At 33.1% G+C, this 19701-nt stretch overlaps 1 protein-coding gene across 1 annotated transcript; it reads right to left on the bottom strand.

Annotated features, from left to right (window-relative positions):
• Positions 1 to 7371: 7371 nt before the first annotated feature.
• On the bottom strand, positions 7372 to 8822 carry LOC131055559 (UDP-glycosyltransferase 85A5-like). Its single transcript, XM_057990025.1, has 2 exons — positions 8324 to 8822; positions 7372 to 8240 (listed from the first exon to the last, which is right to left on the bottom strand). Exons 1-2 carry the CDS (start codon positions 8820 to 8822, stop codon positions 7372 to 7374), a joined length of 1368 nt encoding a protein of 455 aa, XP_057846008.1.
• Positions 8823 to 19701: the final 10879 nt, after the last annotated feature.

Below are 19701 nucleotides of genomic sequence, written 5' to 3'. Positions count from 1 at the left end.
GTCTGTGGTTGAGGAGAAGAAGAGAATGGCTCTCATAGCCTAGGAAAATGTGTGTAAACCCAAAAAGAAAGGGGGTCTGGGCTTAAGGAATATCATAACTTTGAACAAAACTCTTCTTGCCAAACAAATTTGTAGAACTTATCAGGGAAAAGGAGAATGGAATGATATCTGGAAGGCTAAGTACTTATGGAAAGTTCCCACCATTGAGGATTTCCTGGTCTCTAATTAAATACCAAGAAGTTCTTTTATTTGGAACAGTGCTATTCAGGCTAAAGGTATTGCTAGTTTTGGCAATGTCTGGGCCATAGGTGATGGCAGGAAAGTTGACTTTTGGGATGATGATTGGATTGGTGGAGCCCCTCTTAATAAGAAGGCCTCTTAGATGATCATCCAGAATTGTAAGGAGACGATCAATGCCTTTTTCAAATGTGGGGGTTGAATTGGGTTTTCCCGGAGGAGATGCGGAATTGTTTCAAAAGCTAGCTTTATTATACCAATAACATCACCATAAGAAATCTGTGGAAGTTTTCTTTTGCCCATGTTCTCTGAGGGATATGGAAGGAGAGAAATAATAGAATATTTTGGAATGATATTAACACCTCTAAAGTGGTGTGAGTCAAGATAAAAAATAACTGTGTTGAGAGTGTGATGGCCAGGGGGGTTCATTCTTGTAGCAATAAGGAGGACTTTGATGTTCTTGAAAGATGGAATATCCTAGCCTTTTTGTGCTCCAACATCAACCAAATCAATAGAAGATTGTGTTGCTAGTCCTTTCCCCCCAATGATTGGTTTAAGGCCAACTTTGATGGTGCAACAAAAGGAATCTAAGACCTGCTGGTTGTGGTGGTGTTATCTAAAATGGGGCTAGCTTTTTCACTAGGGCGGTTGCCTATCCCTTGGGAATTCAAACCAACCATCTGGAGGAAGATATGGGTCATCTTCAATTTATTAAATTAGCCTTTAATTTAGGGGTCAAAATGCTATGGTTGGAAGGCAACTCTAAAAACATTATTAACTGCCTTCTAGGTAAACATCAACCTTCATGGACTATCAAAAACATCATAGATTCCACCAGGGAATTACTTTAGGGGTTTAAAAAATGCCATATTTCCCATGTTTACAGATAGGCTAATAGGAGTGTTGACTGGGCTGCCAATGAGGTAGTATAGAGCAAGTAAATTATTACCTAGAATGGCGAAGGGGAGATATCGTGTGTGGCACATGATATCTTAACTGATGAAAGATTGCATGGTAAGCAGGGTAAGATTTGAAATCATTTCCCGAGGTATAAGGAGAAGTCGTGGTAGCAGGAGCTAGTTTTGTAGGCAGCTGAGAAGGAGGTACAGTAATCATTGCATGTTCACTTTGCATGCTTTATGGGTTTTTTTCTTCCTCTTGAACAAAAGCATCAGAAACTACTACAAAATTTTGGTGGTTTCTCATAGAAAGTTTGTAGCGTAGAAAGGTATCAGTTGGAAATTATAGACAATTGATATCAATAGAATTATGGGTGGAAAATGAAAGAGAACAGAGGCTACCACCATTGATAAATGGAGGAATCGTCCATAGGTTTGAGTGGTACTTCAAGTTGCCAAGATGACTGATTTTATGGAGCGCATGCAAGAGAAACGACCCAAAATTTGAGAATCTTCAAGAAGGGCTGGAACAAAGGCACATTAACCATAGGCAATAGGAAGGTCAAAGTGACTGAAACTATGATTGCGGAGGCAACGGGTCTTCTGATGAACCAGATCAAGTTCTATAGGGACAAAAAGATTTCAGATGCTGCCGTGAAATTTTTTTCTAAGGACGAGGAGGAGAAAGCTAGACTGGTGAAGGGCAGCCATACCTACTTCTCGCCAAAGTTGAATATAGCTGAGGTCTCTGAGTCAGAAGTGGATTTTGATGACTTTGATGATGAGGATGGTGAAGGCTATGACACGGAAGCTGAGACAGAGGATGACCCCCAAATTGTTGGGTCGAGAAGGAAAAATAGAAAAATAGAGCATGGGAAATAGAATAAAGGGTCGGCCAAAAATAAGCAAAGAGGAGAGGATGAGGATAGCTAGTATGAGGATGATAATAAGACTGACAATGATATGGATAATGAAAGTGAGGAGGTCCAAAACCTCATGAGCCAAAAGAAGAAAAGGAAGACTCCTAAAACTAAGGATGTGGAAACCAAGGACCGGTCGCCTCTCATGACTGAGTCTAAGGATAAGGGCCTGATGGGGGAGGATATGGCAATGAAATAAGCCCAGAGTTTTGATGTCAAGGAGGTGGGACTGGAAGTGAATCTTGAAACTACAGGTGACAAGACCCAGGAAGAGCATCACCTGGATATTGACCTCTGCATCAATAATGGCATGAATAACTTTAAACAGGTGCTCCTCTAGATGCAAAAGGAAATCATTGGCATTAAAATAAAAAAGGCCTAGGAAGTAGGGAAAATCAAGACTTTACAAGCTTTAGGCTCGGGTAAATTCAATTCCCTCCCAAATTGTCTCAATGAGCTTACCAAAGCTATTGATAATGAAGAGGAGATTATCAATGCTAATCGAAATAGCTTTCTTATCCTGGAGAACAGAGCAGGGGCCAATTAAAAAGACTTGATGGGAGCAAAGTCATAAGATTCTTAAGGCTACCTTGGCTAGTATGAAGGCTCTTATTAGTAAGTTGGAGAATGACCATGAGGATAAGGCTACGGCGGGCATTATTGAAGTAAAGGATGATACCCCAGATGATAAGGAAACAAGGCTTGGGAGAAGAATGAGGGCAAGCACTAAAACGATACAAAGCCATAGCAAGGAAATTGAGGAAATCAAGCGGGCAGCTGATAATATGGAATAGTTGGAGATGGAAGCTACTAAAATGCTTCAGAACTTAACCTAAATCTAGGATTTTTCGATCCTTTTTGGTTTTTGACCAAGTTATCTCTTGTTTGTTGTCGTTTTGTTCATCAGCTGTCTTTTCTTTGTGTGTTGCCTTTTGTGTTTTGTTGTGCTTTAATGTAAATCTTTTGATCTTTTAGTTGTAATGGGTTTTAGGGGCCCATCAAAAGACATTTTCCCATATTCAAAAACACTAAGGCTTCAAACTTTCGTAGACAAATCTTTTAATTCCCTGGCAACGATGCCAAAAATGATGGATGAGGTCGTTGATGTCACAACTCGCATCATTTAATCTCTCAATTATTGAACCGGGTGTGTATTAGAGCTATATGTGATAAGGATGTATTCAAGTTGGGGGATTTTGCAAAAAATCATAGTGAATCACACTTCGGTCATGCTTCGTCAAGAGCTCTTGGGTACCACTTCTTAAGACTAAGTTCTAAACTAACAGTGCTATGATATTCTAACAAAAATTGAAACTACAATGCTTAACTTATCCTAAAAAGAGACTTTGGTGATTTTAGTTCAAGTCAAGCATAACTCGATTGGAATTAATTCATGGAATTCTATAACTTTATCTACAATCAAATTTAATCTACAACACACCTTCAAATTTTAAATTCTATTCTACTTTGTTGAAAATAAATCTACTTTATGCTTGTAGGAAAATGAAACAATATTCTACAAAACAATTAGAATGAAACTAAATTGCATGAATCAATTCAATAAAGATTATGTCTAATTTCTATTTCCTTCACCATTATCACTTGGTATCAAAATCATATTCTAAATGCAATTACTGCTTTAAAACTTTGAATTCAAACTAGCTCAATAAAAGGCTAATCTAGAACATCCATGAATGAATTAACTGATCTTAAATGTTACTGAACTAGATTCTACATGTAAATGATAGTGACGAATTAGAAAATGATCTTTGATTTTTAATTAAAACTTAGAACTTGTTGAAGAAAAGATAATTAGAGAATAAATAGGAAATAACAAAAGATAACGCAAGATCACCTCCCTTTGGTTTAGTGGGCCCCGCCCTTACTCTCATGGGATCTTTCACACCAAAACTTAGATCAACTTCTAACTTGCATTCAAATCAGCTCCCAGAAGGGAGTGAAACAAAGTTTGAGAATTAAAAAACTAAAAGAATTGACAATACTGAACATTTCATGACTGACTAACTATTTTCTACGAAGAATAGTTGAATATAGGCATATCCTTATTTGAATTTCAAACTGTGTTACCCACCTATATCAGTAACAATTGCTTGCAAACTAAACATAACTCAATATTTTTAACTACAATACTTTACTTCATCGCAGTTGAAACTAGGAGTTTCTCAAACAATCGATGAAGTTATCTTGGAGATAATAAATATACTTTTGAGCTAGAGTGATCAAGGGTGTGATCAAGAATTATACATCATTGAGGAAATAGTTCAATAGTTTCACGCCTTGAAACAACCTTTAAAACATTTGAAACAACATCTAGAAAAGTAGGACAAGAACATAACAACAAGTTTATGGATAGACGATTATTTCTTCACTGATTTAACATTTGAAGTAATGCATACAATAGAAAATATCAATTCTAATATATATCTTCTAATTAGTTAAATATAAATGCAAAAGAAGTAAACATGCAAGTATATAATCTACAGCCAAACACATTAATTAACAAAATACACAAAGTTTTTAAGCATAAACTATGATTTTAAAATATAATTTTTAAGAACTCATCACCTAGATGTCCTATTGATGGAATATCCTACATGTTCTCAAGCTCATGTATGAAACATAGGGTTTCTAGACAAAATTTCATGGATATTTTTGGCCATTGAGGATTGCATCACCATTATTATGCCCATTCTTAAGGGAGCAATCATATATTTTATTTTATCTCTAGTCCTTCACAGTGTTTCTCCTAGTGTTCGTTTATCTCCATGACTACCATACTTTTGTGCTTGGATGATTAAAATTATGTGCATTCTTGGCATTCATTAATAATTTATGAAATAATTATGGGTATCAATATTTCATGAGGTCTTCTACCATTGGTCATTCCTTATATGCTTGTGTTTATTATTGATATATTTCATTAGGTTTTCCTTAAAATTAATTGTACCCTATGAGGTCAATCAGTTGAAGGGGGATTGATAGGAATATATGATCACTAACTTTTTCATTTTTTATATTGATTTATCTTACAAGTTGAAAGCTTCTCACATAATTTTTATCCCTATCTTACAAACATTTATAAAAAAAAAAAATGAAATAAAGGAGAATGGGTGAAGAATATTTTTCCTTTATGGATTGTAGGTTCATTTGTTTGTTGAGATTATTTTATGCATGTTTGAGTATGAAAATAATTAAAGATACATGAAAACTACTTAGAGATTCATATGCAACTAAATGTTGGGGAAAGCTTTATAGGTGAAAAATATGTCCCTAATATATTTCCCATTTTGTTATATTTGTATTTTGTAGAAATGTCTTAGTACACTTATCTAGCTATAAATGACAAAAAAATTGTATAATAGGATTTTCATACTTATTCTTGGTTACATGTAGACTATTATTATCACTTACACTTATAATTATTACATAAAATCCTATTCATAATTTCTTATCTATTTAATTTTGATCATTAATCCAATTACCATCCATAATATAATCCTAACATAAATAAATCTAATGTAATTATTTGACCTACATCTTGTCTATGGTTGCTAGGTCATCCTTGTTGCTATTGTTAAAAGTACAATTGTCGTTGCACCAAAAGATCAACTTGTTAATGCCCGATACAACCACTAGACTTATAGAATCCACATGAGGCGGTTAATCCATGTCCCAAACCTAAGAGCTGCATTGCACAACACAAGGAGACCAAGGGCCCACACCTTGCAACAATCCCCCCCAATGCAAGCGAGGGGGTTTGAACCTATGACCAAGGCTCTAATACCACTTGTTAGAAGTACAATTGCCATTGCACCAAAAGATCAGCCTATTAATGTCTAATACAAACACTACACTTATAGAATCCATAGGAGGCGATTAAACCATGTCAAAAACCTGAGTGGCGCACAACACAAGGAGACCAAGGGTGCACACCTTGCAACAGCTATAATCTTGATCCATTAAAATGTAAAAAGAGAAAACTAAAAATTTAATTAACTAGCTTCCTCTTACATTTTGATCCTAGGATGACAGTTCATAAGCCTTTGTAGTTCAAAGTCATTTGCACTCATCTAGAAATTTGGAATATCTTCAAGTCTATTCATTTGCATCTACACACAAATGAGGCAAATAATGTAAAATATCTATTCACACTCATTTAAATGCATTAGAGTTAGTTAAAATTGAGCATATAATTCATGTGTATGTTTGTAGCTTATTGTTTGTCTTAGTAATTTTTTGAACAACTAGCTTGAAAAAATACCTAAAAATGTAATAGAGGATATCACTAGCTAGGAGTATTGAGTTTAATATAGATTGAGTTTGTAGCCATAGAGAAAAGTTGTGATTGGGAATCTCATCCTAAGCTCGAAATAATGAGCTTAAATTGGAACAAAGTGAAAAATAAATATTCTAATTTTAATCTACATGCATGGTTGTCTAGGACATCTATTAATTGTAAGGTACATAAATATCATTGTCTTCAATAAATGATAATCATTCTTTAGTTACACAACTAAACAATTTCTCAATTTAGTAAACACTATTTATAATATGATTATAGTTTCTATTCAATATTGTTTAATCTAATCCATAGCAACTAATCAAAAAATTGATCTATATTAATTGATATTTAATCCTCTTTGTTTAATTAATTAATATATTATACAAAAATATATGTTTAGGTTTGATAAAAAAATATTATAAACACTTGTCATTTGCTTATTGATTTTAGATAATAATTTTTTTTATTTCAACAATCAATTATTAAAAACATTTAACATTTATATATTATTTTTAATAAAGTAGCCAATATTTACTTAGAGCTATACATATTTATTTCAACAACATTTTTTAATGTTAAATTAAAATAATATTTAAATAATCTTATAATTTTATTTATGATAATACAAACTTTTATTAAAAAAGGTACTTCAAAAAATTATTAATAATTGACTAAAAATCTAATCATGAGAAACTAAAAATTAACAAAAGCTTCTGTTGGTCATCAAAGGTTAATTAGGATCGACCGCAGTTGAACCACATTGGTCAACTAGGAAAACAAATTAAGAAACATTTGAAACGGTCATAAACTCCACATACAGTCTCGGAGTAGTATGCTCTACATACAATCAACGGAATGCTTGGCCTATTGTTGGTTTGCAGTGACGGGCTATTTAATAATAGAATTCAAGACATCGTTCCATGTTTGTTTGAGCCCAAAAGAACAAGATTTATTCGTCACATGAGATTTCCTCCTTCATCGCCTTCACGAAATCTTGGAAATTTGCGTAAGATTATCCAGTTTCGCTCTTCACTGCGTCTTTCGCTTCCTCGCTCAATTTCAGAACTCTTGCCTTCATCTCATCATCTTCAAACACCCTCTTCACCCCCATCTCGATTTCTTTCTTTTCAGTTATTCCATCGCTGTTTTTGTTCAAGGCCAGCCCAATCCTCCACACGTCTACCATATACACACAATTAAAAAACTGATCTGTAAAGTAAGGCCAGCAGAGCATGGTCACTCCAAAGGCGATGCTTTCCATTACGAAATTCCATCCACAGTGAGTGATGAAACACGCAACAGAAGGATGAGAAAAAACCTTCATCTGTGGACACCATGAAACAAAATATGCCCGATCTTTGGTGGCTTCCATGAATCCTGGAGGAAGTAAAGCGCTTGACCCGTTCATGAGAACGCTGCGCAGAACCCACAGGAACGGTTTCTGGGTGGCCTCCAAACTTGGCGCAAATTCTTCCAATTGTCTTTGGTTCACTATTGCCACGCTTCCGAAGGACACGTACACCACACTCTTCTGAGACTGCTTGTCTAGCCAATCCAAACATTCTGCTTCCTCTTTCCAAAAGTTCGCCGTGATTTCTGAATGAACTTCCCCATTGAGACGGGGAGATGAAATACAGGGACCAATTGAACATACCGAAGCTCCTTGGACAATTAGGCTACCGATTATAGGGGCTTCCAAATTATAGAAAGAATTGAATAACACCCACTTGAGCGCTCTGTTTCTTTCCATGTAACGTTCATTGAAGCGGAAGAGAAACTCTTGCTGGGTTTCGTTGAATCCAACAACCCAAGGAAGGTGTGCAGAGTAGAAAGGCGGCATGGAGTAAAGATATTTCACCATCGTAAAGTCCTTGGGGACTCCTGTAAATTATTCAAAATACAGATAACTCCATTGCTATAGAATTCCATACCTTTGTGTAATTAAAAGGAATTGTGGGGCTTACCATTTGAAGGGAGAAGAGAGGAGACTAGATTAGGCAAATCATAGAGAAGGGCATAGGTGACAATGAGTGATGTCCAGAGAGCAGCCATTGGAATTCGGTGGCATTTAGCTGCATCTAACGCAGTGGACAACATGTCGTCCGTTACCAAATAGATAGCCTGCTCAGGGTCCTGCTCTTTCACCTCCCCAATCAGTTTGTCGATGAAGGAGACGATGACGCTTTCTGCTAAATGACACAACGTTGAAACGTCTGTGCGTTTATTGCTGGGAGGAAGGCCGTCTGGGATCACTACCCAACAAATATAACCTTCCCCAGAAATAATAGCATTGCCGGCATGTTTGTTGGCCTGTGCAATACGAGAATAGTTGTAATCGTTGTTAACGAAACTAATAATGAATCCTTGTTCAACAAGCATTTTGGCCAGCTGCATCATGGGGTTTATATGCCCTTGCGCGGGGAAAGGAACCAGAACAGCGTGAGGTCTTCTACGTTCACCCATGATTCTCGTTTTCAATCAATTCAGGTGCTTAAATTCGCTCTTCAATCCAAATATGTCTGGATATTCATGTACAAACCAGAAGTCTCACCACTAACTTATGGGAGAGGACTTACTGTTTTGCCAAAACAAAAGAAAAAATAATAATTTTCAAATTCAAAAATACTTAAATGCCACTGAATTATTCGGTCTCTTTCACTTCAACACTGTCCATGTGAAGATCTGATTAAAATTTTTTGTGTAAGCCATTGATAGAGTCTCCCATATCTGGACGCAAGTGATCAGCCATCAAAGGAGAGACTGCTAATTATCACTTTCTTAATCGCTTAAAGCCAAACAATCTTATCAGTTTTTGTTTGTCTGGACAGAAAAAAAAAATAGTGATGCGGGTTCTAGAAAAATAAATCTTGTGTCCAATTGCTCTTGCCGAGGCTCATTTATCTAGGGATCCTCAACCAATGTGGCCCCAAATTTCCAATTTCCATATGCATGACATAGAATGTATCGTAGATTCTATTTATATATTATTAAAAATTGAAAATTAATTTAAAAAATTATTGTATTATAATTTTCTTCTATTTTTTAATTAGACTGAAGGAGTTCTTTATTTGAACCGAGCCGACTGTCTTCCCAATCAATGGTCAAAAAGTAATTTAGGCGATTCAATAAATTATCACCGTCCATTCTATCTTCCCTGTTTATTCCTTCTCCGATTTTCACTTGGGTTAAGGCAAATAAAGGCACGGGCAAAAATCCTCCTTTCACCACCATTTGTTTGCCGACCTCCACCTGTCAGGTTAAAATTCGATAATTTTTGTGAGAGACATTAACTGAATTGTTTGCTAGGATTTTGTTGACCTTTGACTTTCTATTAATGTTCATATTATATTATTTGATATTAATTAAACATTTTATACATATTTTTAATATTTGAAATTCTAAAAAACTAAAAAAATATTATTATTCAATTATTTATTAGCTAAATAAGATTATTATATACCGAGGTTATTGTTATTTATTTATTCATTATTAATTTTATTTATTTTTAATTATTATTTTTATTAATATTTATATTTAATATATTTTAAATTATTTATGTTTATGTGTGAAATTACAACTAGAAATAAAAACTATTAGAAGTAGTTTAATTTATAATTTTTTTGTTCTATTATTATTTTAATTATTGTAAAATCAATATATTTTGAACTTTTATCTTAATTTATATAATTTATTTTTGATATTTTATCATTTTCAACTATATTGACACTTTATATTCTTTGGTTTTTTAACACAATTTATATTTTTTATTAATTATTTTTAAATTATAAAATAATATTTATTTTAGTTAATAATTAAATTATAAACAATGTCGAGACAAAGAATCAAATATAATGTTAAATCTATAACTATCTCTATATCTCTCTCACACACATGCACAGTCCCTATTTCTCTCTCTCTAGAATTCATCTCTACCTCTATTTTCCTATCTCCCCTCTATCTCTAGATATGTCTCCCTCCATCCATCTATATTTCACCCTCTCCCTACCTTTATTTCTCTCTCTCTAGAATTCATCTCTACCTCTATTTTCCTATCTCCCCTCGATCTCTAGATATGTCTCCCTCCATCCATCTATATTTCACCCTCTCTCTACCTTTTTACATATCACTTTTGGTATCTCTATCTTTATATTTCTATCTTTTCACTCTCTCTATTTCTAATTTTCGCTCTTCTTTCTCTATCTTTCCATCTCCTCTACATGTCTCTCTCCTACTCTATCTCTAGCTCTATCTCCTCACCCCTTTCTCTGCCTATCTCTCACTCTTCCCCATCTATCTCCCCCATTTCTATCCCTATTTCTCCTTTTTTTTTTTTTCTCTCTCCCTATTACAAGCATATTAAGACCATATTGATAATGAAAATTGTTTATCTTCACGATTCAAATGTTTTACTTCATTTATGTTTGGATCAATCTAAGTGGATGAATAGTTGATTTGAATCTTGCAAAATTTCTGTATTAAGATCGTTGTTCTAGACTTAGTGCGTCATTTATTAGATGACCTATTGATTTAAAGAGGTAGTTGTAATGGTTCGACGATGAGAGAGTTTCATCAGCTGATCGTATATGGTGAATACAGTAGCATTGTTCAACTGATGTAATTTATCAATGGAGAGTTGAAGTGTTGTAGCACTATAATGAATTTGGCAAAATTTTGTATTATGTTTTCATGTTGTTAATTCGTACCAACTACAGCTGAGACTGCTTGTCTAGCCAATCCAAACATTCTGCTTCCTCTGTCCATGATTCTTGACTGAACTCCCCCATTGAGATGAGGGGACAGAAATCAAGGACCAATTGAGCATACCAAAGCTCCATTGTCAATTAGGCTATCGATAATAGGGGCTTCTAGATGCTGGAAAGAATTGAATAACACCCATTTGAGATCTCTAGTTCTCTCCATGTAACGTTCAATTATGTGGAAGATAGCCTCTTCACTCAATCCAAAAACCCAAGGAAGATGTGCAGTGTATAGAGGGAGCATGGATGGAATCTCTCTCACCATCGTAAAGTCCTTGGGGACTCCTATAAAGAGTTAAAAGCACAAACGACTTCATTATCAAAGAGCTCAATAACCTTGCGTAATCAAAATGAGTAGACTAGATTGGGAAAATTATAGAACAGGGCATAGGTGGCAGTAAGCACGAGCCATAGAACAAACATTTGGACTCGCCGATGTTTGGCCACATCTAATGCGGTGGACGCCGTCAAGTCCGTTACCAAACTAACTTCCTTCTCAGAAGATGACGCTTTCTATTACATGACTCAATTTGGCAACGTCTGTGCAGGACGTCTGTGAATTAGACTACCCAATGAATATAACCTTCTCCATGGACGTAGCTAGTACCATGACTTATTTTCATGTTATACGATAATGAAAGACAACGGATGCAACTATTCTGCCAAGCTCTGTTATTTTTTATGTCTCCCACTATCCATATAAGATGAAAATAAATTGTGATACAACAGTCCCATTTTGAAACAAGAATAGCTATAGCCCCTTCCCCACAAACAAAATCATTGCATACGATTTTTGTGTTGGCCAGTGCAATACGAGAATAGTTGTCATCGTTGTTGAGTCAACTAATTAGGAATTCTTGTTCAACTAGCTTATGGGTCAGTTGCATGGGAAAGGAAACAAAACAACATGAGATCAATTATGTCTACCCATGATTTTCATTTCCGTTCATTTCAGGCTCTTACTTTAGTTATTCAATCCAAATGTCTTTGAAAATTCATTTCAAATTCAAAAATCTCATTACCAATTTATGTTTGATTACTAATTACAACAAGCTTTTGGAAGCGATTATGTATCAATTGGTGCGAATGCATGGTTATGATGTTCAATGTTCAAGATCAAGACAGTTTCAGAAGCTCTTCAAATTCCAAATGTAATGTGTGATCTATGTGTGAACAACTGATATTTTGTAGAATTCTCATGTCACTTTTAGATACCTAGATCATTCAGTATGTTGTAAAGGTTCTTATTCAGCTACGTGTTATGATGTGTTGTAATTATCTTGGTTGTGGTTCTTAGAGTAGATTTTTGATACTCTTATCATAACTATTGTAAATGTTTTTGTTGCTACTGTTGTCAGTTGTAATGCTGTTCCGAAACCTTCTCTTTCATATTCTGCAGTTGGTTTGAACTGTTCATGTTTTATTAAATTTATATTTCACTTTGTTCAATAGAAAAAAAAAAAAATTGGAAACAAGAAATACCATGTCAACTATTAAATGCCAATCAGTTATTCATTCTCTGTCACTTCAACACTGTGCATATGAAGATATGATTACCATTTTGATGTGTAAGTTACCGGTAGAGTCTCCCACACCTGGAGGGAAGTTGATCAGCCATCTAATCAGTGACCACTTTTCTTAATGGCTTCCAGCAAAACAATCTTATCACTTTTAGTTTGTCTGGACGCAAAAAAGTTAATGATACCAAGGTGACGCATGTTATGTTTGACTCCACGCAAAAAGAATAAACTCTGGTGATAGTTAATTTTATTAACATGTTATCTATATTAAAGATCATTGGATAATTTTTCTAATTCTTGCTATTTTTGGAGAAGTTTGAAAGAAGGAGATAAAGGGAGGTTTAGAATGCTTAGAGAATGAACGAAGAAGATGCCAATTCCATAGTTAAAAATTATAATTATCATGGGGAGGGACCTTAAAATGATATGCTTCAAGTGGGAAGGCGCATTTACTTGCAATCTACTTTCACATATTTTAGCATAGCCTCATCCATGAAACTCCTTATGGGAAGGGACATGAAGGGACATGGATAACGAGACCTCCTATAATTGTGTGGAATTTAGGTTGAGAAAGAAACTATCATATATTCAAGGGAAAATAATCTATGATTGAGCAGGTGTTAAAGAAAAGAATCTTTGATTGAACAAAATCATTATCATTTTTTGATTCAGCTATGTTTATTAGTTATTTCTGTAGTTTCAATTGTGTAATCTTTAATTGCTTTGTTCAATCTAGAAAAAAATTAAAATTGATATTTACAAAATGCTATTGGCCAAATAAAAATCAGATAATATGGTTCTTAAACAATTCCCTTAGTGAGACGATAAACTAATCAAAAAATGATACCTTTTCATATCCACTTTGACATACTATGTTAGTGGCCCTTAAATCTCCGAAAGATATGAAAAAGAAATGATAAAATGAAATCCTCCCTTTATTGGCTTTAAAACTAAACATCGATGGGGTGGCTAGGTGTAAACCTAAGACTTTTTATAATGAAGAGATTTTGTGAGCTATTTCAATTTTTTTTCACTTATTGGTACTGAATGTGAGGCTAAGTTTTAAGCCTTCTTGGATAGTTTGAATCTTTGCAAAGAGAAGAATCTTGCTAATATAGATGTGGATTGGATTCTCGAATTTGAATAAATGCAATTAGCACAAGTAAATTTGTAAATTAGAAAGTTCAAAATATTACATGCTCCATTTGAGATTTTCTAGATAGCTTACATGATGTACGACTAAACGACTGCCAACTATACCTATGAACAATATGTTTTGGAGGCCCATTTTGAATGAGAAAAAGCATTGGGAGAATCTATAGTTTGGATTTAATTCATATTGTATTCCCTCGGATTGGTCAGGGAGATCCCAAGCTAGGTTTTGGTTAAATATCATTTCACATTCATGTGGTTGGCATAAGTATCCATGGCCTTTGTTTTACTCCTACTAAGTTTCAAAGGATGGAGGATGATGTAAAAACTTAAACCAAGTGATTGTTGTAACAGATGGTGTCGTAAAGTCCATACAATAGGTCACTAATCTTTAACGTTTCCAAGGGAAACATTTACATGAAGGTATAGTGTATGAATAATTTCTTGTAACTTTCATTCTTATTCTCATCAAAAAAATGTTGAGGAGTTTAGATCAAGGAGATGAAAGAGGTAATTCACAAGACCTATCTCACTATTCGATGAGAAGCCGAAGGTTAGGTTTCTTTGTGGATATTCGATGTTAATTTTATGTCTTAACAAAGTCACCTTCTAACTATGAATAAAGATAAATATATGAAGTTAAAACAAGACATAGAAGGAGTCCGTTGGACTTCACTTCCAACAGTATTATGCGGGTGTGATTGAAATCAGTGTTGACTGTTGAGGAAGGTAACGAGGAAACCGTCAGAGACGAGCTTCCAGGCGAGCTGCATCATGGGATTTATGTGGCCCTGGAAAGGAAGGGGAATCAGCAGAGCATGTCCACCCATATTCATCTTTTCGAATCACCCAATTCCTTCTCTAGCACTAGAGGATCACCCAAAGAGCTCGGACACTACAAAGCAGCGAGGAAATGAATTGAATGAGGTTTCTAACTTACCAGGAAAAGTGGCTCAAATTTCCATACATGTGAACTCAATCCAGAGAGCATGGACTGCATTTACACCGTCTCAAATTCGAGCCACTTTAAAAAGACGATTTTTAATGTCTCGGGTAAGTGGAAATTTCAATGAAATCAATTCGTAACGGAAATTTTTATTTACTGGTGATTTCCGTCACGTTATCTTCCGTAGTTATTATTAATTGTTATAGTCGTTGATAATGTAAACATGCATCTGGTTGCTTCTTAAGTCATTCTAACAAGTAAATCAATGTAAATCAATCTCGAAAAGATATAATTTTAAGCAAGTCATTATAACATCAACCCATGAAGAGAAGCAAATCTGTCGATTTCAAAAACTCTCATGGAACCATTCCAAAGGATGGTTTTCATAATAAGCTTATTTACGTGTATGCCAAGTGCGGGAGTTTTATGGATGGCCATAAAGTATTTGAAAATTTTGTCAGATGTCGTAGATGCAACACCCGTGGTAGACATGAATGCAAAATGTTGAAGCATAGCAAAATGTCTTCAGTAAAGGGATTTTAGTTTTTTGGCTTTTTCAATGACTCACAGTAAACTTTACATGAATTAGTAAGGGGATTAAAAGATTAAGACAAACGGAGCCATATACCCCTTCAGATATTTCATGGAGTTGTTCTGCTGAAAACAAGAAACGATCAGAACTCGAGAGATGAGAAAAGTCCCATTCCTTTTACTTTAGTTTTAGCAAAACCAAAAAGAAACATTGTCTTTATCTTTTACTGATAAAAGAACTCAAGCAATATAACATTTTATTTCTCAGACTAGAGGTTATGGAAATTCTTTTAAAATATTATATTTCTAGTCAAAGTTTTTAATCTGGGTTTGATCTTTCTATGCTAATCCAAGTATATGGTGACCATGGAAAGAACGTTAAAACACAAGACCTGGGTTCTGGAAATTAGAATTAGTCTTTTGTTTGTGTTGATATTAAGTCAATTTCAGTTTTTATAAACATTCTCCAGCTTCAACCAAGCTCATCTGACAAAGTAGTGAAGTTTTATCCTTTTTGAATGTTAAAAGGGGTGTCATAGCATATGTTTGATTTTGTTTAAGAGATTTAATGGTAGCTCATAATGAACTATGACTTTGTAGGTAATATCTTGATAGGTTTTTCTTTTGCTTGTTGAAGATCAGATTGTGTGACAAGTGTCTATAGAAAATGAATAGCTGAAAAAATTTCATAGTGAGCTGTACATATGAATACTATGACTGTTACTCCTGAATGTCATCAACTTCTTTAATGGGGATTGATCATCACTATCTGATAGTTAATGGAAGAACAAAACAGAAAATGCAAAAACATAGATGACATATAATTTTGATATATTACATGTCTATCCTTATAGAGATAATATATATGTTTTTATGTTTACACAACCTTGAATTCTATTGAATCATTGATGGTGTCTTATGTTATCAGCAGCTTTTCATAAATTTGGTCACTGTGGATTGATTAAAAGAAATAGAGGTGGTGTGGATTTCTATTAAACATATAATCGAACTGACAATGTTCTATGTTATAAGTTTGTGTGAGATTTAATTGTGGATTTATACTTCTAAGGCTATATGAACATTTTTTTTTGTCAAGGAACCTCAAACAAATATGATCTCATGAAATTTAATGATTGCAAAACACATTCAAAATGGATTGGTGACAATATCATCCCAACACATGTTTAGATCAATGCATTTAGACCATATGAAGTACATTAAAATGCATGTAAAATGTGAGCACTTCTACAAAAACATGGATGCATAGACAAAGCATGTAAATTGTTTCATATAATTGCATACCATTTTTAATTTTTATTTTAGTGTTTTAATATTTAGAGACTACCTACCATATTTTTTTAATTTCCATTTGTTAAGATTGTATGGAACTATTTTCTTCTTTCTTGGGCTACATGGGTTGACAAATTTGAAATTGATTGGTTTGTTGGTTTATTTGATATATTTGTTGTGAGACTCTACTAAGTTATTGTTTGTACTCTTATTAGTTTAATCATTAGAAATTTTATGATATATTAAGAAGAATAAAGAGTCTTCTCAAGGGTATATGAGGTTGTAATCAATTTCAAATGGAACTCTTAAAGCCATTTGTTCAACAAAATAATAAACTCCTTGAGCAAATGTACTAACTTTCTATTTTTAGTAGCTAAATTGTCTCCTCTATTATTGGTTGCACAATTGAATTTTTTTATGATAGTACATCCAAGAAAGGAGCTAGCCGTATAAATAAATAATTAGAGAACATGCAATAGTATAATTGAAAAGCCTCCCAAATTCACAATGGATTATAGATATAAAATATATTATTTTATTAAAACTTAAATTACATTGTATCTAAAATATTTATTTTTATTTTATTTTTTCAACCATTTGATTCTATATTTTTTACAATTATGTGCAATTTTAAAGAGTGAGCAAATATGATAGAGAGCTTTTAAAAACACTTGTATATGATGTTATAGAAATGAAAAAAGATATTATTTTAATCTAGAAGTCTTTTAGAATAGGTATATTACTAATTAAATTTAAATTAATTCATTAATTGACTTAAAATTTAATTAAAATATAGCATGATTGTTGATATAAAAATGAACACGTCATTTTAAAAGAACATTGTCCTTTATTCAATAACATGTCCACTCACAAATATCAACAATTTCTATCAATACAAATCATGCATATCATGAATAGATAGAATGCATCAATAAAACTTTATTGACCTCTTAAAGATCTATATCTTAGATTTTTTCACAATGGTGATAAAATTATATTGAAATGTGAAGCATTACTCAAGCAAAACCCCCAATTGTAATAATTACAAGAACTTGAAATGAAATAGATTGTATGAGAAGAAGAATTTACATTGCATGAAGATTAATAAATGCATGAGAGCAAGGCGAAACTACAATATATCATGCTAGCAGTTCATATTTTTGGCCTCAGCTAGTGACTCATTTTATTATTGTTAGATTATCTCAGTAAAAAAACATAGCTTTCTAGACAACATACTTAATATTATAATCGATGGATGGACAAATTGGTGCAACGTGAGTATGAAAAACAACATGAAGGAATTAACCAAGCTACTCCTACCTTTTTGGGCACATTATTACACAAATATCATCTTTTATTGTACGCATACTACAACATTCTTAGGGACATGATGACTACCATTGTTGATGATTATATTCTTGAATATAGCACAAAAAATTTTCCTAGTAATTGACTTATTTTAACTATAGTCAACGATTTGTTCGACACCTTACTCCAAAAAAGAAAAAATGCTTTTGGAGGACAAGCCAATCGATGAACAAACCTACATATCCTTGAAGTAAATAATAATAAGTTGTATCTTTCTTGAATTCCGATAATTGTATATAAGATGTCTCATCAACTATCAACAAATCTACTCAATTTAATTAGTATCCTAACTTAATCATCTTCATATGTTGTAAAATCATTTTGTATAACCAAAAAAAATTGCATAACTTGTTAGTTTAAATTATAAGTAGCATCCCTTCATATTCATTTTTTATATATATATTTTAGGATTAGCTCAACTGTATTCTAAATAATTAACCCTAACAAAGACAATGTTCATTTCTCCCAACTTTTGTCTTCCTTCCAATTTATTATCCACACAATATCTTGTTATCGACATAACCATTGCACCTCGTTAGGATGCAAGTGATAGTTTAATTTTTTCAAATCTATTAGATTTGGTAGATGATAATTTTTTCTTTATATGGTCAAATATTCATTATTTTATTTAATAAACACCATCATTCTTATTAATTTAACTCTCAAAATACATTAATTTAAAAAAATCTAATATGATAATTTGTTTTTAGTTTTTTAATATATAGCCTTCCTAAAATTAATTTATAAAAAAATTTATTCTAATTAAAATAATTTTAAATTAAACATTTATGTATATAATGCAATTTTTTTTTATTAAATTAAAATAAAAAATTTCAAAATTGTCTTTGGTGCATATTCATCTATATTAATTTTTATTTCTATTAGATAGTTTTCTTTTAAATGAAGTACATGTGTAAGTATTTAATTGTGAAATACTCTCTCACTAATTCCAACATAAATTAATTGACAATTTATAAGAAATCAGTTGTAATTTTGTATATATATTTTTAAATTAAAGTCAAACAACAAAATAAATGCACTCAAAATTAAAAAACATTTTTTCAACTTATGGTTTAACAACCATAATTAAAATAATTCAAAATAGAAATAGAATGCTTTCTAAGTAGAAAAGCATCCCAATGTATTTTACAAATAAGAGTATAAAATTTTAGTGCTCTAGATATTCAACCATTTAAAGGGAGAATGGAAGGAAGGGAATAGAAGATCAAAATCGGATTTAACAGAGTAATTTCCATCCTTAGATAAAGCCCACGCCAATTTTTTGCAATCTTCCATTTTAAAAAACCTTAAGTTAATTTATATCCTAAATGGTTCCTCAACTATTGTTCAAAGAAAAGGTTCAAAGACTAAAGAGTTGAATTTTAATTTAGGTGAGGAAAAACTAGGGTTCCAATAATCCACTAAAAGCATCCAAACCTATCAACCAAATCTTTCTCAATAGCTAACCATATCAGGCGAAACTCCAAAGGAGTAGTCGAGGCACAAGGATCCTTCTAGAATCCAATATACCCACCATCCAGAACTTGCCAAAGCAATTCTTTATGAAGAAATAGTTTGGATTTAATCATGTTGTTTCATATGTGGGATTCCCTAGGAAGCTTCTTAATACAAATAAAGGATCTATTATCTCTTCCATTAAGGTTCTTTCTCTTCATCACATTTGACCAGTCTACCTTCTCCACTATAGGTCTCCATCCAATTTTAGCAAGGATGATAAAATTAAGGGATTGAGAGTCCCTAATGCCAAGACCTCCTGG

This window comes from Cryptomeria japonica, chromosome 10 (genome assembly GCF_030272615.1).
Source record: "Cryptomeria japonica chromosome 10, Sugi_1.0, whole genome shotgun sequence".
NCBI lineage: Eukaryota > Viridiplantae > Streptophyta > Pinopsida > Cupressales > Cupressaceae > Cryptomeria > Cryptomeria japonica.
The sequence above is the reverse complement of the archived record's forward strand: the minus strand, read 5'-3'. Positions and strand labels throughout refer to the sequence as shown.

Excerpts from the sequence above, each read along its gene's own strand:
- LOC131055559 (XM_057990025.1), bottom strand. The coding sequence starts at position 8,822 with ATGGGTGAACGTAGAAGACCTCACGCTGTTCTGGTTCCTTTCCCCGCG. Across the intron at positions 8,241-8,323 it reads CTCTCTTCTCCCTTCAAATG|GAGTCCCCAAGGACTTTACG; the intron begins GTAAGCCCCACA and ends AATAATTTACAG.